Genomic DNA, 25,763 nt, shown 5'->3' on the forward strand with positions numbered 1-25,763 from the left:
GTAATTCCTTGAGTGCTCAGAAAGAATCTATGCCCTGGGAACCCAAAAGTAAATAAATAGATATTCCCCCAAAAGAAAGTAAACAAAAAAGGAAAATAGTAACACATGTGTATGATAAATAAATAAAACAAAAGGGCAGGAGCTATAAAACAAAGACCTTTCTCTAACCTCAGAAACCCAGTTTCCCTAAGACAATCTCTGTTACCAGAGGATAGCCTGTGTGTTTGTGTGCATACATAATTATGTAGATGATACATTATATGCATACATTATTGTATATGTAACAATATATCTTGGAGGTAGTTTCAGTGTAGCACACAAGGTTTTTCTCATTGTTTTTTAATATCTACCTTATATTTTATTATATTTTCGTATATTAGCCAGGCCCTTGATGACATTTAAGTTCTCATATTTTGCTGAAATGAACATCATTGTACCTTCCTCTTTGGTATCTGTCTGTGGAATAAATTATTAAGAGTTGAGTTGCTGGATAAAAGGGCATATGCATTTCAAATTGTGGTAGAAACAGCTAAATTATCTTCCAAAAAGGTTATACCTCCTTACACTCTAACAATGTGTGAGTGTGCTGTGGCACATATCTGAAGTGTTCTGGCCAAGACTCATTTCCCACAGCCCAGGTCATTTGAAGTCTCAGTCATGCTAGCTGCACCACACTTCACCCCACCCACCAGTGCATTCATTATTAACTTGGTGATCTCATAAGCTTTGGCAAGCAGTGGCTTCCTGCTAGAGAGCCTCATAAGAACCTCGGAAACTGCTGTGTTCTAGATGAGCAGGAATTGAGAGGATGTCGGCAAAATGCCCAGACATAAGGTATTGAGGCTATTCTGCCTACCTTATTCCTGAGTCTTTTTTTACAGCCCTCCCTGTCTAGGCCGTAATGGAATAGGTGAAAGAATTGTAGCAAATGCTGGCCATCTTCTGTCAGCATTCCAATGCTAACAGTGACTGGAGGGAACAGAGATGGATGAGAAGATGTGGAATGGAATTAGCTGTTGGGCCCGTGGATTCTGTCTAGGGTGTTCTTACCTTTCACTGTTTGCCTGAGTTGAAGTCATTGCTCACATTGTACAGTCACTGTTGTTTCCTGTGTGGTTGTTTACTCTTTTTTTTTTTTTTTTTGAGACGGAGTCTTGTTCTGTCACCAGGCTGGAGTGCAGTGACTTGATCTCCGCTCACCATAACCTCTGCCTCCCTGGTTCAAGTGATTCTCCTGCCTCAGCCTCCTGAGTAGCTGGGACTACAGGCGCACGCCACCACACCCAGCTAATTTTTGTATTTTTGCTAGAGATGGGGTTTCACCATGTTGGCCAGGATGGTCTCAATCTTTTGACCCTGTGATCTGCCTGCCTTGGCCTCCCAAAGTGTTGGGATTACAGGCAAGAGCCACCATGCCCGGCTGATTGTTTACTCTTAAATCCAGGTGTGTTGAGGTGATGGATGCCCCAAGAATTGGCAGTCACTGCTTAGTGAATAAGAAGTAGTTAAGATTTCATCTTGGGAGAGGAGAAGTGGTGGGGGCATGTAACTCTTGGTTATCCCTATGTTATTTTTATAAACAGCATCCCCACTGGAGTCCTGGTTGCCACCGGAAACAGTGAGAAAGCAACACCCAGGAGCCTTGGGGTGTGGCCTCAGCTGATTAGGTCAGAGGAGATTAGGGGTAGGGAGGCCAGGAAAAGCCAAACCCTGGATCGTTTGTCTGTTAATTGTCCCTTCTGTTATTGACAATCATTTTTAAGCTGGAGAGGGATATATGTAAAGCACTGAAACTTTGCTAAAATAGCCTCAAGTTTGTGTTGTATATTAACCAAAACTGAGAAGATAGTGACAAAAGCAAAACAAAATAAGTGATCCTCTAAGCAAGGCTCGGTTGGTAATGTATGTAAAGATTTTTATTAATCTGATTCTTTTAAGGTGATTAGGTCTCCCTTGCTCAGAAACCTTCATCACACCCCTTTCCTTAAATTGACTACCAAATAAATATACTCTAAACTCTTGAGCCTGACATTGGAAACTTTTTGAGAGAATCTGCCTCTCCAGTGTAATCATCTACTTTCTTACGATTTGCAGTGCAGTTCATGGACCAGCAGCGTCACCATCACCTGGGATCTTGTTAGAAATGCAGACTGTCAGGCCCCACCCCAGACCTGCTGGATCAGAACCAGAGTTTTAGCAGGATCCTAGTGTTGTGCATGTCCACCCCAGTTTGAGAAGCCCTGATCTCTTATAATTCATTCTTCTCAGCCTTTGTTCACGTGATACAATCTGCTGAATGGGCCTAGCTCTCATTTTCTAAGCATGTTTTACACTTCTCCAGCAGTCTGCCTTTCCTCAAATCATACAGCTTCCTCAGAAAAGTCTTTTTCTTTCAGCTTCCTTCTTCCTGCCATTCATTCAGTTGATTAGGGGTCTAAAATACAGGCCGGGCATGGTGACTCACACCTATAATCCCAGCACTTTGGGAGGCTGCGGTAGGTGGATCACCTGAGGTCAGGGGTTCAAGATCAGCCTGGTCAACATGGTGAAACTCGTTGTCTGCTGAAAATACAAAGATTAGCCGAGGCAGTGTCATGCGCCTGTAGTCCTAGCTCCTTGGGATGCTGAGGCTGGAGAATCGCTTGAACCTGGGAGGCGGAGGTTGAAGTGAGCCAAGATCGCGCCACTACACTCCAGCCTGGGCAACAGAACGAGACGCCGTCTTAAAAATAAATAAAATAAAATAAATAAAATAAAATAATAAAATATGCTGAGAATGATGATTTGGCTTGAGATTCAGACATGACTGAAAACACAATCCCTGTCTACTCCTGGGACAGGCTCTCTGGAGGACAGCTCAGCAACATGTATCAAGAGTATTGAATATGCATTTCCTTTGATCTCAATGTTGTCTCCTCTAGGAGATTTTCATAAACGAATAATCAGAAAAGAATGTAAAGAAATGCGTAGAAGGTTCATTGTTGCAACACTATAATAGTAAAAAATTGATAAATGAACAAATTATGTTATGCATAAACTTTTATATAGTAATGAAAGTAATATACATGTAACCAAAATGAAAATATATCAACATCAACAATTATATTATTAAAATAGACAAAGGCAGGCCCTGTGGTGCACCTATAGTCCCAGCTACTCAGGAAGCTGAGGAGGGAGGATCCCTTGAGCCCTGGAGTTCAATGCTGCAGTGAGCTATGATCATGCCACTGCCCTCCAGCCTGGGTGATAGAGTGAGACCCTGTCTCTAAAAAGACAAAAGAGGCATCATGTATATTAAGTATCTAGTGTGGTGCTGCCCCTTCAGATAGATTCTAGAATGAAGGAGATGCTGGGAGCATCTTCTTCAGCCTACCCACACCTGGAGCAGAGCCACAGTTGGCCCTCAAGCAGCCACAACGTCTGAGCAAGAAATAAACCTTCACTTTAAGCCACTAACCTTTGAAGGTGATTTGCTACTGCCACAACTAATCTAGCGAAAGCTGACTAGCACATTGTGTACTCTGCTTATTTGACTCCCTCGTTGTCTGCCTGCACCTTGATATTATCCATTTTTTTGGCGTCTGTCCATCCTAACCTGACGTCACTTACAAAGTTGACACAGTTCATTGAACTTGGGATGAGGGTGGAAAGATTAATGTTGTAATTCCCTTGGATTAGAGCAGTGTTTCTCAGTGTGTGGTCCTTGAACCATCTGTATCAGAATCCTTGTGGGGTTTGGCAGGGATACAGAATCTTGAGCCCCCACTGCAGGCCTGTGAAAACAGAATAATTGGGGTGAGGTTTCAAGGAATTCTCAGATATACCCAAGTTTAGGAACCACTGGACTTGAAGCTAGACAAATACTTCATCAGGATGTTACTTTGTGCATCCCCTCCACCACTGAAATTGGAATATGATAGACACTGTCCCTTGGTGTTCTTCTCCCACCAGAACCCTTTTTTGTGATGGATGGATGGATGGATGGTTGATTGGTTCTGGGTTAGGTAACTAAATGTTGGTCATCTTTATGAGAAAATTTTAGCCAGATTTGATTCAAGAGCTGCATAACACTTGGCAAGTAAAATGAATGAGCACCTCAACTGATGACTTTCTCCATACTACTCTTTGTTTTTTTCTTATAAAAATTAAATTTTAGTTACATAGTTAATTCATGAGTACATTCTCATAGAAATTTAAAGCATTACTGATGAGGTCAAATTCAGCATTGAACCCCTCCCCGTATCTTGGGCCCCTCATATCCACTGTGCCACAGGTATCTTTTAGTTTTTTATTTTTTCCAGATTTTTTTCTATGTATGTTTATGTGCCCTGTTAATATTTATGGCTAATACAGATGGTCCTTAAGATGGTTTGACTTAAGATATTTTTCAGCTTATGATGGGGATGTAGCCACATCATAAGTTGAGGAGCAAGTGTATACATTAAATGGCCTGTACCAATACAGCTGGTATCCATTCTCATTGAGCAAGCATCTGCTGAAATTGCTCAGAGCCCTGTGTCACTGTTTGTTTGATATTTTGAGGATCAACCTTGCAGTTTGTACTTGTACTATGTATGTGTGTGAGGAGTGTATACATATATACGTATATATGTATATACGTATATATGTATGTGTGTGTGTGTCTTAAGTGTCATACTATACATATTTTTTTCAGTTTTTTTTTTTTATATATATGTTGGGATACATCCATGTCAGTATATGCGAGTTTACCTCATGTTAAAAAATTGCTCCTTTGTATTCCATCCTATCGTTTATTTAGCCATTTCTTTTCTTTTTTCTTTTTTTTTTGAGATGGAGTCTTGCTGTCGCCCAGGCTGGAGTGCGGTGGTGCCATCTCAACTCACTGCAGTCTCCGCCTCTCGGGTTCAAGCAATTCTCCTGCCTCAGCCTCCCGAGTAGCTGGGATTACAGATGCCTGCCACCACACCCGGCTAATTTTTGTAATTTTAGTAGAGATGGGGTTTTAACATGTTGGCCAGGCTGGTCTCGAACTCCTGACCTCAGGTAATCCGCCCACCTTGGCCTCGCAAAATGCTGGGATTACAGGCATGAGCCACCACGCCCAGCCTATTTAGCCATTTGTATATTGATGGACAGATTGCTTCCAGTTTTTGCTATTACAAACAGTGCTGCCATTGATATATTTATATATGTTGTCTTGAGTATCTATTCAAATGTTTGTAAACCATATGTATGTACATACACACACACATACAACATACACACACACATATGGAGAGAGAGAGAGATATATGAACATGCTGGGTTACCATTAATTTATACCCTAACCAGGAGTTTATCAGTTTCCTCATAGCCTTTCAAAATTGATTGTCAGTCTTTTTAATCATTGCCACTATTGTGGGTAAAAACTGCTGACTTTGTTTTAACCTGTGTTTCACTGATCATTAGGAAGGTTGAAGATCATTTAATGTGTATTCGCATTTGTATTTCTGTTTCTTAAATGGTCTGTTTTTATCTTCTGCCTATTTTTCTGCTGGGTTAATGATGTGTTGAAATTTGTTATATATTAGATATTTAAATATATGTTGCAGATGTTTAATCACAGTTGATACATGTCTTTTATCTTTGCTTATGTTGTCTTTTATCATTTGTTTTTACTGTCAGACTTGCGGTGGTCATTCTCGATTTTATATAGTACATGCTGGCCATCAGCCCTTCTCCTCAATAAGTTGTTTGGATTCTTACAAGAATTAGAAAAATAACTAAATTTCTCCAAATCATCCATATGTAAGAGCTTCGAAGGGCTCTCCTGGATAAAGTGTATTTAATTGCATGGACTTTTAAACATGTATGCTTTGGCCACTCTGAAAATGTGCTTGCTATATTCCAAATATGTTTGCTGGATTATTGTGCTCCAAATAATGGAACTGTTACTCTAACAATCTTATACTTTGTATATTTAATTCATTTGTTCTTGTTCACAAGATGATTTGTTATCAGCCCCTCACAGCACAATTAGGGATTTGTAATCAGAGTCACATCAGTAGTCTTTGTAAATTGATGTAAGCTGGTAACCGCGTTGAACCAGATTTTACTATCATGTGTATCAATAAAATGTGTAGGTGATCTCTGACTTTCACACGTGAATCCCAAGAGTTTACTTACAATTTAATTATTTGGAGCTCTGTTATTTTTCCCCAGAAACAAGTCCATTTTTAGGTCTCTGGCAAGCTCAAACAAGCATTCTTAAAATTAATAGTTTATAACATTATTTTTATGTTCCAATTACGGATGTAAAGATAGAAAGAATAAGCCTATAATCTTCAGAAGCTCTGGAGATCAGTGACCATGGGGTAGGCGTGTGGGTAGGCGAGGAGTAGGATGTAGACGTCTTTAAAACTATGAAATTGAAGACACCTCTTGGTGAATCATTTATTCTCCAGTGTTCTGTATTTAAGAACAAAGGAACTGGCATCCACCCATTATTCTTTAGTTCATGTACCGTCTGTTGAAAATGCAGTACTTGTGAGACTGAATCAGTCTTGTGTAGCAAGGAACATTTCCCAGTTTGTTTTTGTTTGTTTGTTTGTTTGTTTTTGAGACAGAGTTTTGCTCTTGTTGCCCAGGCTGGAGTGCAATGGTGCGATCTGCGCTCACTGCAACCTCTGCCTCCCAGGTTCAAATGATTGTTCTGCCTCAGGATTACAGGCACCCACCACCACACCAGCTAATTTTTTTGTATTTTTACTGGAAGAGGGGTTTCACCATGTTGGACAGGCTGGTCTCGAACTCCTGACCTCAGGTGATCCACCTGCCTCCGCCTCCCAAAGTGCTGGGATTACAGACGTGAGCCACTGCACCTGGCCCATTTCCCAGTGTTATATTCCTTTATTGCTTGGGTCCAAAAGCAACTTCATGGCTAATGGCATTATTTTCACTAATTGCAGAAATTTGAAACCACTGATAAAAGCAACTAACAGTGTTAACATCAGCTGTAAAATATTCTCAAGAAGCCAGAAATCCTAACTTGTCAGTGCATTTTTCCAGGTACTTTGTGGTTGTGGTTTGTGTTGTAGGAATGGTGGCTGTGGACGTAGAGGATTGAATTTTGTTCCTTGCTTTCCACTGCCCTGCTGTTCCTTGGTCCTTTTTGGTTTGTTTTTTGTTTCCTTGAGACAGGGTCTTTCTCTGTCACCCAGGCTGAAGTGCAATGGTGTGATCATACCTCATTGTAGCCTTTAATTCCTGGACTCAAGCGATTCTCCCTGCTCAGACCCCTGAGTAGCAGGGACTACAGGTTACAGGCATGTGCCACCACACCTGGCTATTTTTAAAGTTTTTGTGGAATTGGTGTCTCACTATGTTGCCCAGGCTGGTCTTCAACTCCTGGGCTCAAGCAACCTTCCCACCACAGCCTCCCAAAGTGCTGGGATCGTAGGTGTGAGCCACCATGCCCTTTTCTTTTTGAGGGCTCTGTTGTATACTCATACAGTTCCAGAATGAATATTCCTCAAACTTCAGCATGCCTAAGAATCGCATGGAGGAGTCAAAATGCAGGTTCTGCAGCTCCATTCCTAAGAATCTGATTCAATCTAGCAATCAGCAATTTATCTGCAAGCACCCCAGGTAACCCATTGCAGCTCGGCCCTAGAGCAACAGAAATACTGTGTCTCCTGTGTTGGCTTTCTCAAGTGCACGACACAGGACTGTTCTTACATCACTTGCGTGTGTGGGTGAGGCTGATAACTCTGTCAGGGCACCAGGGAACAACCTGATGTTCCCCAAGAGGTCATTGACCAAATGGGTCCTGGAATTTTATATTATATATATTTAAATATATGAATTATAAATTGATAAGTTATAGTTGTATATATTTATGGAGTACAAAGTGATGTTATGCAGTGAAATAAGGAAATAAGCTGGGTATAAAAGGGAAAATACTGCATGTTCTCATGTGTATGTAGGCTCTAAAACAGTTGAACTTACAGAAGCAGAAAGCAGAATAGTGGTTACCAGAGGCTGGGGTGGGGGAAATGGGGAGAAGATGGCCAGAGGGTGCAAAGCCTCAGTTGCACAAGAGGAATACGTTGTTTCTTTCTTTTTTTTTTTTTTTCTTTTTTGAGCTCTGTTGCAGAGCACCTTGAATATAATTTTAATAATAGTGTATTATACATTTCAAAACCACTGAGAGTAAATTTCAAATGTTGCTACCACAAAATACCAAAAGTATTTGTGGTGATGGATGTGTTAAATGGAAAAGTAACAGAGTTCCTCAAAAAAACTAATAAAATAACCACTTTTAATATGCTTCTGTAAACAATTCCTTTCTGAGAAGTTTATTCCTTTTGGCTTTCAACGAATAGTTTGTGTCTTTGAATATTCATTACAAATAAATTGTTTCTTTATAAAAGTTAAAAAGGTATAATGGGAACTTTTTCATATGGCAGGTAGTATGAGTATCCTGACAATGCTTTAGTTTAAATAATGGAGACCTTCTGAAATAAAATTCCAGGTACTTTGTCAGTTTCTGTAGTGTGTCTTCACCTATTGACTGCCCTCAGGACCTCCCTGAAGCTGGGATGTAACAATTTCTCAGTGGAAAGTCAGGCAGTTAATGCATCTTGTCTTGTCAGGACATTTTGAAGAATGACTTTACTGGTAATTGACAGGAGTATTAAGCACCCATATAATGTATTTTACTTTTCTATATCATTTTGAATTAAAAATTAAAATATGATGAAAACAATATCAAGACAAGAGATAGTGTTATTTGTCTGAGAACTGATGTGAAATTTTTTGCTAAATGTATATTTTCAAGACCTTATGTTCTTTTTGGTGCGCCTCTTTACCTTGACCTTACAGACACGTGTTTTGTAGATGCTCTTAGCTCAGTTTATGGACAGTTCTTCATAATATTCATTTGTTAACAGCCAGGGATGAAATGGTTGATATCATCTGGTCACGACTTATGTCCTATACACAGAACCAAAAGCTTTCCACTGGGTGACCTGACTTCTGATTTTCTTTGTGATTTGAAACTCATGATCATTTACTTGGAGATATTTAGCTTTAATGAAATTTAGGTGGGCCATGTATTTTCTTACAGATACTAATGCAATGATTATATTATTTTAAATATTTCATGTGTTATTTTAGTGTAAATCACAGCATGGATTTCATGAGTTTCAGAATGTTTGTATTTGCCTAGGAGATTTTTCTTTTTTCTGCATGCATGTTGGTTGGGTAAATTATTAATACTGTATAAGTAGAAAATAACATTGGTTTAATTTGTTTGATCACTGGTATAACTCCTTGGAAGAGAAGAAAACTATAACTGTATTCTTTTTTTTTTTTTGAGATGGAGTCTCGCTCCGTAGTCCAGGCTGGAGTGCTGTGGCGCGATCTCGGCTCACTGCAAGCTCCGCCTCCCGGGTTCACGCCATTCTCCTGCCTCAGCCTCCCAAGTAGCTGGGCCTACAGGCGCCCGCCACCACACCCAGCTAATTTTTTGTATTTTTAGTAGAGATGGGGTTTCACCGTGTATAACTATATTCTTATCTTAATCAAGAGCAATCTTTTGCCTGTCTTATTTGTAAGGCACAGTTCTAGGTATTACATGTTTCACTTAAATACACAGTTGCCACCAAGAGGTCACTTTCAAGTTAAGGGAAATAGAGATACAGCAAACTAAGGTGAGAAGACACTTACTTCTCATGATTCCCACGTTAAAATCACATTTAGCACCTGTTTTTCTCTTTGTCAAAGTGACAGATTATGTTTTTTAAAAATATAGAGTGGATTTCACTTTGTTTCAGAAGTTAGTGGAACTTCTGAAATGACCAAAGATACCATGATATTTGCAAAGCAGATTTAGGTGACTAAGGCCGACGCTTATGCAATTTCTTTGTAGGACTTCTTCTTCCTAACCTTTTCCAAGGTTTCAAGGCTTTTTTGAGGTTTCAAGGCTTTTTTGAGGTTTCCAAGTTTATAAACAGGCAGGAAAAATATTTATTGAATACTTCGTGTGAGCCTGTAGTCTCTGCTTTGCATAGTACTTGTTTTGATCGTTCTCAGTACCCGACCCGCCTCCATTTTTTTGAGAAAGAAATAGAGGAGCATTTATGAATGTTATTTATTCAGTCTGGTTGATTTCCTCATAGGGATCCCGATTATGCTGGGCTGACTTTTAAAGTTCTCTGTAGTTTTCAGCTGTTCCTCACGTGACCCGACTTAAATCCCCAAGTGCTCTCCCAACGTGGAGAGCTCCATCCTCCTGTTAAGAATCCAGAGTCTGTAGCCAGTAAGATGTGTTCAAAGGTTTAACAATGTTTTTATTTTTTAAATGCAAATATTTATACTATCCGCTTCATTTGTGAATTTTAAACATTATCAGAAGCACACAGGTCCAGAATCTGAGGAAGGCAAAAAAGGTCAGGAATAGGTAGGGGAAAAGGCGAGATGAAGTCTTGAATCACTAGGTTTATTGTTTGCTGTCCAAGGCCTCCCGTCTTCTCAGTCTGTCATTACTGCTTATGAGATGGTGGGAAAGGCGGAGGATATGCTGTGAACTCATAATAGTCGGTTGTTAATTTTTTTTCAAATTCTTTCATTGAAGGTCTCTAGCTCTTTAGTTACTGCTGTGTTAGTGAAGGAGTGTGAAGAAGATTTGATCCCTCTATCCTACTTTGGTTTTATGGGAGGCTTTATTACAAATGAATGTTTACCATCCTAGCTTTCCAGCTCCCAGCTTTCTACATCACCCTTCAAAAAAAAAATAAAGCAGCTACCACCATTGGTAAGAAGCCCTCGGGTATTATGAATTCAGAACCTTGCCCAGGCCAGGCACGGTTCCTAGAAGGGGGATAGAATCTTCCCATTTGGTTAAAAGATAACGAAAATGGGTCCAACATGAAGGTTACCAAAGGAAGATTCGTTTGAGCCTGTTAAAGGCATGCTTTCTTGTCCTTTCCTCTGCCTTCACGTGTGTGTCGATGGAAGCCAGCTCGTGCCACTGCGGCTCTGCTCTGGGCCCCCCGCCACCCCATATGGCCACCGCTCCCAAACCCCATGCCTGGAGGAGCAGCAGAACCCCGGCTTCCCCTTGTCCCAGGGGAGCATCTTTCACACTGGAAATGGATGCACTGAAGAGCGCAGCTGGTGGGAAAATGAGAGTGGACCTCCAGGGGCTTTTAAAAAGACCATGAATTCAGTTATTGGTCTTGTGCTCACACAATTAAAAACAAGCTGGTAGCGGGGCTGCATGATGACTGGGGGAGGACCGAGGCTCGCTTTTTGCCAACGTCTTCTCCTTAGGCTGGTGGTCTATTTCCTGCTTTGCCCTTTGGTTTCCATGCTGTTTCTAACCTTCACAAATTAAAGATTGGGCCTTTCAGTTACCCGGTTTGTTTCCTGGCTGTTTTGTCCCTGAAGCTCTCTACTCTTGAGAGGCATTCTGTCCCAGTTTTACTTTTTTACTTGATGTTGTTACTGACTTTTGGAATATCTATCCTCTTAGTCTCTGAGGGAACGAGGGACTGGTTGTAGGGAATATGTGGGCCATCCCCTTTGGCCCAAGCATGCACGCCTTCCCCATTTGTTTATGTGCAGGTGTATGTCAAATATATATTTATATTTTATTATTTAATTGTATTTCAGAATACTTTTTATTTATTTTATTTTATTTATTTTTATTTTTTAAGATGGAGTCTTGCTCTTTTGCCCAGGCTGGAGTTCAGTGGTACAATCTCGGCTCACTGCAACCTCCATCTCCCAGGTTGAAGCAATTCTTCTGTCCCAATCTCCCAAGTATCTGGGATTACCGGCACTCCCCCTGACGCCTAGCTAACTTTTGTATTTTTTTTTTCAGTAGAGACAGGGTTTCACCATATCGGTAAGGCTGGTCTCGAACTCCTGACCTCGGGTGATCCACCCATCTTGGCCTCCCAAAGTGCTAGGATTACAGGTGTGAGCCACCGTGCCCGGCAAATTGTATTTATTTTATTATTTAATGTTATTATTATTATTTGTTGAGAAAAGGTGTTGTTCTGTGCCCAGGCTGGAGTGCAGCAGCACAATCATAGCTCACCGCAGCCTCAACCTCCTGGACTCAGGTGATTCTCCTGCCTCACCCTCCTGAACAGCGGGGACTATAGGTGCATGACACTATGCCTGGCTGATTTTTTTATTTTTTATTTTTTTTTGGACAGGGGTCTGGCTATATTGCACAGGCTAGTCTCAAACTCCTGGCCTCAGGCAATCCTCTCAGTTTGACCTCCCAAACCATTGAGATTACAGCATGAACCACTGCATCTGGCCCCAAATATATTTTTAAAGGAAAAAACATGCTACACATGCTAGGACTTGGATCTTCCTCTTTATTGCCAGGTAAACTGAGGGAATGGATAGTTTTCTTTGTTTTTCAGCAATAAAAAATTTTTAATTATAGTGGAAAGTCTTAATTACAGAGAGAGAGCAAAGTGTATTTGGATGATCTGTGCTAACAAGGAACAGTACAGGTGGAGTAACAAGTTACATGTTAGTCTTGTGATTATCTCATTAATGACTCATTTGTACTTGAAAGCAGAAATACATTTATGGAAAAATATGAATGTGAACTTATTTGTTTATTTTTTTTGGAGATGGAGTCTTGCTCTTTCGCCCAGGCTGGAGTGCCTGGCGCAGTCTGGCTCAATGCAACCTCTGCTTCCCGGGTTCAAGTGATTCTCCTGTCTCAGCCTCCTGAGCAACTGGGATTACAGGTGTGCGCCACTGTGCCTAGCTAATTTTTGTATTTTGGTAGAGACAGGGTTTCACCATGTTGACGAGGCTGGTCTCAAACTCCTGACCTCAAGTAATCCGCCCACCTGGGCCTCCCACAGTGCTGGGATTACAGGCGTGAGCCACCATGCCCAGCTGACTTATGGTTTTTTATTAGATAAGGTAGATGTAGAGATAATATAGTTATAAAGTGTGTATTTGTGTATATTTCTGTTTATCTGTATTGGTTTCCTATAGCTGCTGGAAGAAAGTACCACAAACTTGGTGGCTTAAAGCAACAGAGATTTATTCTCTTCAAGTTTTGGAGACCAGAAGTCGGAGAGGAGTCTTACGGGCTAAAATCAAGGTGCCAGAGGGTAATCTGTTTCTTTGCCATTTCTAGACTCTAGAGCTGCATTTCTTGCATTCCTTGGCTCACAGCCCCTTCCTCCATCTTCAAAGCCAGTGTTGTAGTGTCTTATCCCTGGCTCTACTTTTCTATGCTTCTGTCTCATGACTTTCTTCTCTTCTGCCTCACATCTTCCTTTTCTTCCCTCTTATAAGGATACATGCGATGACATTTAGGGTTCACTTGGCTAATCCAAGATAGCCCTCCCATGCCCAGAAATTTAATTTAATCACATCTTCAAAGGCTATGCCATATAAGGTGACATTCACAGGTTCCAGGGATTAGAATGTAGACATTTTGTGGGGGAGGCCCTTTGTTTAGTCTACCACAGTGAGTGTGAATGTGTATGTGTATGTATGTGTGTGTGTGTGTTTGTGTGTGTGTGTGTGTCTGTCTGAAATTCCCTAGCTGACCTGTAAGCAGCTACTCTCCAATAACAGTAAGCACAGCTAGTGTTGAGGTCTTGGATCTAAAGAATATTTTTCATTGAAAGGAACCAGTTTTGTTTTAAAATCAAATGGCTCATTCTAGGGCAGATGGAAAATATAAGAGAAGCATGGAACATTCTGTGGCGTGAGAAAGTAAAGAAATGCTCAGAGATTAATGGGGACATGTCAAAACACACAAGCCAACTTGAAGAGGCTTCTCTCGGTCCCATCTGGGCAATTTGAGCACTAACATAAAAAAGCAATAAATTCAGCCTGTTCTGATAAAAATAAATAAAATTATAAATTGAAAGTTTGATGTGAAACAAGAAATTTACATAGTTCGTAAGTGCCTTTCCACAACATAATAATTAGTTACTAAGAGAAAAAGTTTAAGCTGACTTAAACTTTATTTATTTATTTATTTTGAGATGGAGTCTCACTCTGTCACCCAGGCTGGAGTGCAGTGGCTCAATCTTGGCTCACTGCAACCTCCACCTTCTGGGTTCAAGTGATTCTCCTGGCTCAGCCTCCCAAGTAGCTGGGAGTACAGGCGTGTGCCACAACAGCTGGCTAATTTTTGTATTTTTAGTAGAGATGGGGGTTTCACCATGTTGGCCAGGCTGGTCTCAAACTCCTGACCTCAGGTCATCTGCCCGCCTTGGCCTCCCAAAGTGCTGGGATTACAGGTGTGAGCCACCATGCCCAGCCTACTTAAACTTTTTAAGTCAACTTCAAAAGGTTTCTCAGTGGTGAAACCTGGCAGATCAAAGTGAATGTGATCTGTAATTGGACGAATTGAAAGTGTGTGCCACTGATAGGGTGCAAAGAGAAGAATAGCATCGTGAAACATGAAGATAAGCCCAAGTTGAAGAACATTCTGTAAAATAACTGGCCTGTAGCTTTGAAAACCATCATAGTGATGAAAGTTAAGGAATATAATGTGATATAGTAGTGGGGTGGTAATAGCCAAGTGGAAGCTCGAAGCTTCACTGTAGGAGGATCTGATTAAGTTATTTACTAGTAGAGTCTTGACTTAATTTCGTAGGTTTTCCTTCTTGATCTAGCTGTATTCCTCAGTGAAAAGTCTTCCGGTCTCCTGCTTGCAGGGTAAAGTATAGGGTGCCATAATTTCATTAGCTTGGTAAGTGAAGAAATCTAAGCATCTTAACATCCAGCATAGAAATCCCCGTTTCCGCTATGGTATCTTTAACTTCAGTAGTGTCTGGTGTCCCCTAGGCCAGAGTGCTCTTTGAAAAATCTCTCTAGTTAATAAAACTATTGTTTTACCTGAGGAGGGGAGGGGCTGTTGCCCAGTGTAGTGGAGGCTGGGATCTGAGGACTTAAGTGCTTGATAACCTTTCCTTGTGAATAGTCCTCTGTATCTAAGCCACTCCCTTTTCCTTCACTTCAGTACTTTACGAGGCTCCCTCATTCCTTTGTCGTTTGGATGTCTTGTGGGGTGTATTGAATTGGTTCTTTCCTTCTCCAGGTTTTCTTGTGGTCTCCTATGTCGGTTATCACTAGATCATTTGCTTCAAAAATATTGTCATTTTTCTTATTCTATTTCCTGTGGGTTTGTGCTTTTATAAGAAGAATCTCTTTACTGTGCTTTTAGTACCTTTGGATGAGAGCACATGCAAATATGTGTATTTATTTTGCCATCTTACCCAGAAGTAAACAACAGTGATGTTTTTTAACTTTTTTTTTTCTTTTTACATTGGATGTCTCCCTTCCCCATAAATCTGTTACAGAACTTGAAACTTTAAAACAGAAATGGAGCTACTGTGGTTGCAAAAGTGGTGTGGGGTTGAGTGAACAAGAGTCTTTTTCACCATGCCTCCCTTTGTTGATCTTTGTAGGCACCCTGTCTCTATACCCAGGTAGCTTCTTTGAAACTTAGGATTGTCATGTACACAGCTGGGAAAACCACTGGATGAGAGTACTATACGTTGCTGTTTTTGGCTAGAATGAATGATTCACCTCCTTTTACAACTTTGCATGTCTTCAAACCCACATTCCCTGTGTGTGGGCTGGTGCAAGGATATACCTTCTCATCCAGACCCTTTTGCTTATTAAAAGGGAATAGCAGGGGCTTGTTACATGTCATCCTGGAGAATTTTCCTTTTGCCCTCCAATCTTTAGCCTTTTCCTATAGTAATGGTTAACTAGGCTGCTGTAATAAAGTACCATAAACAGGGTACTGAAACAACAGAAATTAATTTTCCTACAGTTCTAGAGAGTACAAATTAGAGATCAAAGTTGGAAGGGTTGCTTTCTTCTGAGGCCTCTCTCTTTGTCTTGCAGATGGCCACCTTCTCCCTGTGTCTTCACATGGTCTTTTCTCTGTGTGTATCTGTCCTCATCTTTTCATATGAAGACATTAGTCATGTTAAGTTAGGACACTCTCTCCTGATTTCATTTTAACCTAATTATCTCTTTAAGGACCTTATCTCCAAATACAGTTACATTTGAGGTACTGGGGGTTAGGACTTCAACATATGAATTTTGGGGGGACACAATTCAGCCCGTAACGCCTAACTGTTGCCTTTTGCAGCATTAGCCTTGAGTTTCTTGTCCCTGCCTGCATTTGAGTTGTGTGTGGCGCCCTGCTTCCATGGGCCTGGCTTCTGCCGGGCAATGGGAGCAGATGGGATTGAGCAGGATCAAGTGCAGAGTGTGACTGTTGGAACCAAGTGTTAGTTTTGAGTGAGTCATGAAATACTATTTTATAGTCTTTAATTTAGTGTTTAATTTTTTCTTTATAATACTCATTGGCTGACTTGGAGGCTTTCAGATTCTCTGAAAATCATACTGAAGTTGAAATAATTAAGGAAATGAAGGAGCATGCCACCTTTCTCAAACTCTATTCTTAACCTTTTTCTCCCTGCTCCCTTCTCTGACCCCATCATTCCCTTCCCAAATCAACTGAAAACCACTTTTACTTCTAAAATTTGCCTGTAGCTTTCTGCTTTGTCTTTTTGATTTTTTTTACAGCTAAACAGTTAATTAAAAGCATCATTCTAGGCTGGGCGTGGTGGCTCACACATGTTGTAATCCCAGCACTTTGGGAGGCCGGGGTGGGCGGATCACCTGAGGTCGGGAGTTCGAGACTAGTCTGGCCAGCATGGTGAAACCCTGTCTCTTCTAAAAATACAAAAATTAGACGGGCATGGTGATGCGTGCTTGTAATCCCAGCTACTCTGGAGGCTGAGGCAGGTGAATCACTTGAACCTGGGAGGCAGAGGTTGCAGTGAGCCAAGATTGCACCATTGCACTCCAGCCTGGGCGACAGAGTGAGACTCTGTCATGTCAAAAAAAAAAAAAAAAAAATGTCATTCTACATCAGTAGTGCTTATTTTGTGTCTAAAATTGGTGATTATAATCGGTAATGTTGCGAGTTGGATAATGTAAATGTAATTCTTTGTAAATGCGAAAAGTCGTATCAAATGTAAGGTTGAGATTTTGTTTGTCCCATACATTTGATGGTGGGCTTGCATCTTTAAATACAGGGTGTGTTTTGGGGATCATGCCATTGTAATTTTATCACAATGAAAAGATGTTACTGCTCCGTAGTGAAGTGTCTGTGAAGCTGGTTCAGAAGTGTGAAGAATCATTGTGCTTCAGAATTCAAAGAGACCTGAGAGATAAATTTGAGTAACACTTTTTATCAATAGGGAAGCTGAAGCCTAAACATGAAGCATTTGTGTGAGACTGAGTGGTACTATCGAGCCGAGATTTAAGTTTGATCACCTGACCATTAGTCCATCTGCTAATGTTTCATATTCCATGCTTTTTAAGGAGGTTTATGTTCCTAAAAACAACTGTGATGAAACAAAAGAATATATTTTATTCAGTTAGTAATGCCAAAGGAAATAGTAGTCTGAATTATGTGGGTCTTTCATTAATCTGATTGTTTTAATAATACAGTTTTCAAAGACCTGCATAAATTATTGGAGAGATCAGTAAAGATTTATGAGCCTTGCCATAGGAAAAGGATATATCGGTAAGGGCTCACAGCTTCAAGAATAACAAATTCTTAAGAATAACCCCCCAATGCAGGTGGAGCTGAGAAACCAAAACAGGAGGCAGACAGGTCCAGACTGTTGTTATAGGGTGATTTTATTGGGGAACTGACAGACAGAAGCGTGGTTTTGGGCAACTGCAAGACGGGTAGGTCTCCATGCCATTACACCCCAGACCCAGGGATTATATCCCATAGGGAAGCGGCACACATGCTTCAGAGGGAATAGGTAGGAATTTGATCTAAGGGCAGGATTTACTGTAAGTATGTGCCATTACGCAAGAAACGGTAGATAAATTGAAATCTCAGAGGCATTCCCAGAACTGGGGTTAATCAGAAGTCAACAGGGCATATTAGCTTCCAAGATAGAGTTACTTTAGCCTCCACACAAATGCAAGCAGAATGAATTTTATAATATTTAGCAAAGTGGAGTATGTTAATGGAGCACTTTATTAAGCAGAGCCCTTTAGTGAATTTTACTTCTAGGTAGAGCAGTCCTTTTTTAAAAATGTCTCACTTTTGTGATAGTCTGAGCATACTTTGAACACTGCTTCACTCTGAAGCTTTAGCGCCTTCAAGCCTTGCTCCTCAAAGCTGGTCTGTGGGTCAGGGTCACCAGGGAACTTTTAGGAGTGCGGAGTCCCAGGCTGCACCTTAACCTGCTCAGTTTATGTTTTAACAAGATTCCAGGTGATTCATATATACAGCAAAGTATGAAAACCATCGGTCTAGAGCAGTGATTCACAAAAATGATGGTTCCTGGACGAGCAACATCAGCCTCACCTGAAAAATTGTTAGAAAATGCAGATTCTCAGGCCCCACCTCAGACCTACGGAATCAGAAACTCTGGGATGGACCCCAGCAGTACGTGTTTTAATTGGTGCTGTAGGTGATGCTAATTCATGATAAATTTTGAGAACCACTCTAGGGTAATATATTTCAAACAGTTTAGGTCATGAGCAACCTTGAGAAATACACTTTTAATCATGACTCAGTACACACACACTCACATGCACGTGTGACTTAGACGTTCCACGAAACAGTGCTTATCTTACAATGTGTTTTCTGCTTTGGTATTTTTACTTTTCTTCTGTTAAATATGTGTGTATAAACTTATTGATATAAAAATGTGGTCATGGGCCGGGCGTGGTGGCTTACACTTGTAATCCCAGCACTTTGGGAGGCCGAGGCGGGCGGATCACGAGGTCAGGAGATCGAGACCACAGTGAAACCCTGTCTCTAAAAATGTGGTCATGATCCACTAAACTGATTTTACAAGCCACTAATGGGTGATAAGATGCAGTTTGAGAAACAATAGTCTTGAGCAGGCCCTTCTTGATAGTCTGATAAAATTCTAGATCTTTTGTCAGAATACTGCATTTTAAATACATACAATAATATAGATAGAGTTGCAAAAGAAACCAATTTGATTGGCTACCAAAATATTACATTTATTACATTTGTGGTATGATAATATATGTATCCCAGCTTCTCAGGAGGCTTAGGCAGGAGGATTGCTTGAGGTCAAGAGTTTGAGTCCAGTCGGGGCAACATATCTAGATCCTATCTCTAAAAAAAAAAAAAAAAAGCCATGTTTCTTTATTGATAACAAGATTTAATGGTGAGTCTAGTAACTATTAGCATTTCAGACTAGGAATGAGTATACATATTTGAAGATATCTGCAGTAACTGTTAAATGATATGAAAATGATGAATTTCTATTGATGACAAGTTATAGTTATTGCTACCAATACTCTGGTTTGTTGCTTACATTTGTATTTGAAAACATGCTAAATTTCATCTAAAGGTAAATGCAAATAAAGATGTAAATCACCCCCTCCCTAGCTTCATGAACTTCCAGAATTCTCTTGATTGGCACTTGCTTCCCCATGGATCTGAGGTTAAGAATCCTTGCTCACGGGGAACCTTGCTTTAGAGAACAGTTCTCGGCCTTAAAGTTGAGATTCTAAGCAAAAATTTATCTTCTTGGAATTTCCTAAAACTTTTGCTTTATAGATGGCATCTTTTCTTATTTTCTAGCACCCTTGTAATGGATTCCCTTTTTAAAGTGTTCTTTTCTGATGTTTTAGTGAGTCTGTGGGGGATCACTTGGAAGCCCAAATGTAGGCTATTGATACTGTTTCTCCTCTAGTCTCCCCAGTCTCAATACATGCACCTGGTTGTTCAAGCCAGATTCCTGGGAGTCATCCCCAGTGCCACGAGTTCTAGATTTGGAGTGCTCGGATGTGAATCTAAGATCTGTATATCTTTGGAAAAGTTATTTAGCCTCTCATTGTCTTCTTTTTTCCACCTATAAGATGGGAATGACAGTAGCCCCAACCTCATAGAATTGTTCTGAGCATTAAATGAGATATTCCATATATTACATTAGAACAGTGCCTGGCACGGAGTAAGTGGTTAGTATCTGTTATAATTATCCTTAATCTCCCCCTTTCCCTCTTTTTTTTTTTTTTTTTTTTGTTTGATGCAGTTTCGCTTTTGTCGCCTAGGCTGGAGTGCAATGGCGCCATCTCGGCTCACTGCAGCCTCCACCTCCCAGGTTCAAGCGATTCTCCTGCCTTAGCCTCCTGAGTAGCTGGGATCACAGGTGCATGGCACCACGCCTGGCCAATTTTTGTATTTTTTAGTAGAAACGGGGTTTTGCCGTGTTGGCCAGGGTGGTCTCGAACTCCTGATCTCAAGTGATCCACCCACCTCAGCCTCCCAGAGTGCTAAGATTAAAGGCATGAGCCACTGTGCCCCGCCCCTTTCCCTCATTGTTTAAATTCAGTTTGTCAGACAACTGTGTAATTCTTCCTACAAAATATATTTTAGTTCATCCACTTTTGCCTATTTCCTCCAAGCTTCCCTGTTCTCATTTGGATTTCTAGCTGGTATCTCTGCTGTTTCTTGTCTCACTCCAATTCATTTTCCATATAACACCCATATGATCTTTTAAAAAGTGTAAATGAATAATCTTTTAAAATGCAAATGAATCACTGTATCCCTTAAAACCCTTCAGTGGCTTCCCATCAAACCCATCAAAATGCTCCGTCCTTTCCTTGATTTACACTCTTTATCCTGCAAGTCTCTAAACTTGCCCACTCACCTGCTCTTCTGTGGCCACATTGGCCTTCTCTTAGTTATCTGAGTAGCCTCATCCATCCTTCCATTCCTTAAGGCCATGCGTATGGCCTTTCTGCCAATATGTCGCTGACCTTCCCCAGCCTGTCATATTTCTCATCTCTGCAGGCGTTAGTTTCTCAGAGAGCTTTCCCTAACCACCTGCCCAAATTAGGGCACCTTATGTGGCAGCCCCTTGGCCGAGTTCCTCTTTTACTAGCCAGAAGCTCCCCAAACACATAAAAAAATTAACATTTCCTGTCCATTAAGGAAAAGGATAATTAACAACCTGTGATTATCAAACACGTAACACCAAGAGGAGTATGCACCTTTTTCAGACCGATACATTTGACGCTTTATGAACATTAAGTGATTGTGGAGCTCTTTTAAGAAATTGCTATCTGAATATTGTGCATGCTAGCTCTTTGCTCTTGGTATTGAAGAACAAAGTGGGGTCTGCCTCCTGAACGTGTCTCCAGTGGGGTGATGAAGGGGTGATTGGGTCTTCCTACTATTGTCAGTCATTTCTGCTCCAAAGCATAGAATAGAAATACTAACATTTCCCTCTTTGAAATAGTTACTTGGTTGCTGATAAAACCCTTCATGCCTCTCTCCCCGAAAGTGAATGATCAGTCACTATTCAGACATGAGAAAAGATGATGTCTCATAACCAGTGGATAGAAACCAGTTCGGGTGATGTCTGTATCCTGGTTAATGTTTAGGTTCAGAGTAAAGAGGCAAAAGAAGGTCTCCCTGACTGGGCCAGGTCATATTACTTTGTGTCTTGAAATTTTTTTCCTTGCTACTTGTTTTTAATTAGTCCTCAGCCGGAGAACAGAGGCACTCCTGATTTTTGGCAGTTGCCTAAAACAGCGAGGAAGGAGGTCTTAGGAGTTCAGAGTTAGGATGTACCGCTTTCACCATCACCTTTGTAGTTCTTATTTCAAATAAGGGACTTTAGGAATTACACAGGACCCTGGGACAGACGTTGAAATGTAGGACAATCAGTATAAATGGGATACCTGGCAGTTCTGTTCCATGCCCTGTTCGGCTGAATGGTGTTCCTGATTATGTAAAAATGTGATCTGTTTTGGGGAAAGACTGGATTTTTGGTGGTGTACTTTAACAGAAGCAACACAAAGAAATATGCTTGTTATGGATTGTGGGTAATGATAATCACTTGGAAAATAATGTGTTTAAAAAGAAAATACAGGTTTTTTTTTTGTTTTTTGTTTTTTGAGATGGAGTCTTGCTCTGTCACCCAGGCTGGAGTGCAGTGGCACGATTTCAGCTCCCTGCAGCCTCTGCCTCCCTGGTTCAAGCGATTCTCTTGCCTCAGCCTCCTGAGTAGCTGAGATTACAGGAACCACCTTACCGGCCTAATTTTTGTATTTTTAGTAGAGATGGGGTTTCACCATATAGGTCAGACTGATCTCGAACTCCTGACATCCTGATCCACCTGCTTTGGCCTCCCAAAGTGCTGAGATTACAGGTGTGAGCTACCACGTCCAGCCGAAATATGGTTTTCTAATTGCAGAAAAGTAACATTAAGTTAATTTTTAAAAAACCGACCATAATTCAGCGTCCCAATCTAGCCATCCTTTTTATTTTCCTCTGACTTCCCTATAGATGTTTATATGTATACATTTTTTATATAGCTGTAATCATGCAGTGTTAGTTTGTATTCTGATTCTTTTCATGTTATACTTTTCGTGTTTCATTTTGAATGGTTAGATAGCTTTGAGTGCATATGTCATAATTGCTTTACCAATCTCATGTTGGATAATTTGTTTTATGATGTATTTTTTTATGACGTATTTTAAATGTGTCTTTGTTTTGTCCTCATTTTGCAGGCAGAGACATTTGTTTGGGTGAACAATGCATCTGCACATTCCCAGAGTGTTGCCAAGGCCAAATATGAATTTTTATTTGGCAGACCTGAAGGGAAAACTCCAGATACTAGTAAGTATTTCCTCATATCCCTCTCCCAGGTAAAATATATGAAGAGCTGTGATTTCAAAGTGATTTTTCTCCACCTGCATTACTTTCTTCTTACCTCTGTGAAACCTGCTTGCCCTAATTATTCATCAAAACAATCTTCCCAAGATGTAGAATCCACAAATATTTCATGTAATTCTTGTGGCCTGTTCTTGGTAATTTCAAGTCATGTTCTTGGTTTGAAGAATTCTCAGCTTCTGATATTTGAAATTCCAAGAATTAACCAATTTTCCTAAGAGTTTTCCATAGTTACCATTGTTGTATATATTGACTAATATATTCTTGGTTTTTTTTTTTTTTTTTTTTTGTGACAAAGTCTTGCTCTGTCATCCAAGCTGGCATGCATTGGCACCATCCTAACTTACTGCAGCCTTGACGTCCAAGCTCAAATAATCCTTCTGCCTCAGCTTCCCAACTAGCTGGGACTACAGGCACATGCCACCACACCTGACTAATTAAAAAAATACATTTTTTTTTTTTTAAGAGACAGGGTCTGGCTATGCTGCCTAGGCTGGTCTCAAACTCCTGGCCTCAAGCCATCCTCCTGCCTCAGCCCCACAAAACACTGAGTTTACAGATGTGAGCCACCTTGCCCAGCCCTTGGTGCTTGTTTTTCACTAACAAAATATATTATTAGGAAAGATTCCCACAATGATTTTCAGACACTGCAATCTTTACTTTGGAGGTTATTGTAGCTTTTGTTTATTTTTAATGCTTTTTAATATTGGCCTAATCTAGTTATCAAATTTAGTATTCTGGAACTAGAAGCAACATTTTTCAATTTGAAACAGGTAAGTTTAGAACAAATAGAACTATTACTAGTACTAATTACAGTAACTAACCTACTAGATTACTTACTGTGTGCTAAGGCACTATGCTAATCATCACAATAACCTTTTAAGTTGATACCTTTATTCGCATTTTCCAGATGAGGGATCTGAAGTAATCTCCTCCCAGTCATAATCACTCACATGGCAGAGCCAGGAGTATAAGGCAAGTTTGCCTGACCACAGAGCTCATCCTGTTAAGGCAATACTTTTTTGAAGGCGTTTTCCTAGAAGGAGGTACAAGATAAAAATGCAAATAGCTTTGTATTGAATTTCAAAGTGTTTAATTTTATGGAAAACCAATGATAAAGGGGATATTAGCATATCTTGAGTTAGTTTGGAAAAGACTATTGCATGTGGTTAATATTCTCTGAGTTCTGGATCTAGACTTCCTGAGTTTGAACCTGGCCTTGTAACTTATAAACTGTGACCTTGCAAAGTTATCCAACTTATGTGTGGCTCAGTTTTCTCATCTGTAAAATGGGATTGTAGGTACTTATGTCTTAGAGTTCTTTTGAGGATGAAATAAGTTGACATTTATAAAGATCTTAGAGTCATGTCCTGTGTGTACTAAAAATACAAAAAATTAGCCAGGCATGGTGGTGGTGGGCGCCTGTAGTCCCAGCTACTCGGGAGGCTGAGGCAGGAGAATGGCATGAACCTGGGAGGCGGAGCTTGCAGTCAGCCGAGATCACGCCACTGCACTCCATCCAGCCTGGGCGACAGGGCGAGACTCAGTCTCAAAAAAAAAAAAAAAAAATCTTTGAGTCATGCTTGGTATGTAATAAGTGCTATAAAAGTGTTTGCTGCTGTTAATTATTGTGATAACCATCACCATCCTCATCTTATCCCTGACCTTTGAGGCTGATATTATAAGTGCAATCCTTACTTTTTTCAGCTTTATCATTATCTGATACTTGTTTTGGGAAGACCAAGAATCTGACTTAATACAGCTGTTGCTCAGTTGAAGAAACCCAAGTATGAACTACACATTTTTGACTCACGTGTTAGATGGGATTATTTAATAACTCCAGAATATTTGAGGATACCAAGAAGGCAGTATATACACAGCCATATAATAACTTCTTTTAGCTTAAAAAGTGAATATTTGTTAGATATTTTAGCAGTTGGGGACTCTTAGATACAGTAAAAAAAAAACAGCTAAATTATTTTTAAAAATCATTTGACTTTTATCACTGTGTCCTAATTTAGAGGAGAATGTGTTTCATAGTATATCTCTTATACTTAGCATGTATTGTAGCCATTTATGCTGTTTGTCATGTATCATAAATACCTAGCTATTCTGGGCTTGAAGTTTGAGGTACCTAATCACCTGTTTACTCTTTCCCTGATGGGGTACTGATTATAGTTATCCCAAGACTTTTGAAAACTCTTTGGCATTGGCCTGGCATGGTTGCTCACACCTCTAATCCCAACACTTTGGGAGGCCGAGGCGGATGGATCACCTGAGGTCAGGACTTTGAGACCAGCCTGGCCAACATAGTGAAAGCCTGTCTCTACTAAAAATATAAAAATTAGCTGGGCATGGTGACATGTGCCTGTAATTCTAGCTACTCGGGAGGCTGAGGCACGAGAATCGTTTGAGCCCAGGAGGCAGAAGTTGCAGTGAGCCAAGATCATGCCACTGTACTTCAGCCTGGATGACTGAGTGAGACTCTGTCTCAAAAAGTAAACAAAAAATTTAAAAAATAAAATAAAACTCCTTGGCATAGACTTAACTTTGAATGTGACACTGTGATTTTTTTGCTAATTAAGCTTTTTTTTGACTATAATAAAACTGATTTTTACTTAACTATGTAGAGATAATACCAAATGTCTGCATAGTTCTCTGCCTTATTGGTGAGTGAGTTTGGTTTTTCCTTACTCATGGGTTTTGAGTGGTTTTCCCTATATCAGCAGCTCAGATATATCATAGCCGAGGCAAACCAAAATGACACTTTAAACCTTTTGTTTCTTATTTGCCTTGGTAAAAATGGTTGGTGGTAGTTGCTCCTGGTGTGATGTTATTCTGTAGGTGTGAAAGGATGCATGCATTGTTGAACAAATACATTTAATGAGCAGCTATGTGCAGGTTACTTGTGTTGGGCACATTGAAGGTGCAAAGACGTGGAAGACATGGTTCTTACTCATAAGTTTCTTATTCTTTAGCTAAGAAGAAACAATATGTCTCCAAGTGACTAGCAAGAAAGAATGATCAC

At 40.3% G+C, this 25,763-nt stretch overlaps 1 protein-coding gene across 7 annotated transcripts in view; it reads left to right on the plus strand.

Annotated features, from left to right (window-relative positions):
• The window catches only part of PSD3 (pleckstrin and Sec7 domain containing 3), a 575,483-nt gene that overhangs the window by 131,508 nt on the left and 418,212 nt on the right, over positions 1-25,763 (plus strand). For all 7 annotated transcript variants that reach the window (XM_058443514.1, XM_058443503.1, XM_058443504.1 and 4 more), the window contains exon 2: positions 22,573-22,681. In XM_058443514.1, the coding sequence (XP_058299497.1) occupies positions 22,573-22,681 (109 nt within the window). The remainder of the gene's footprint in view (positions 1-22,572; positions 22,682-25,763) is intronic.

The sequence above is a fragment of the Hylobates moloch genome, unplaced genomic scaffold, assembly GCF_009828535.3.
Source record: "Hylobates moloch isolate HMO894 unplaced genomic scaffold, HMol_V3 SCAFFOLD_8, whole genome shotgun sequence".
Taxonomy (NCBI): domain Eukaryota; kingdom Metazoa; phylum Chordata; class Mammalia; order Primates; family Hylobatidae; genus Hylobates; species Hylobates moloch.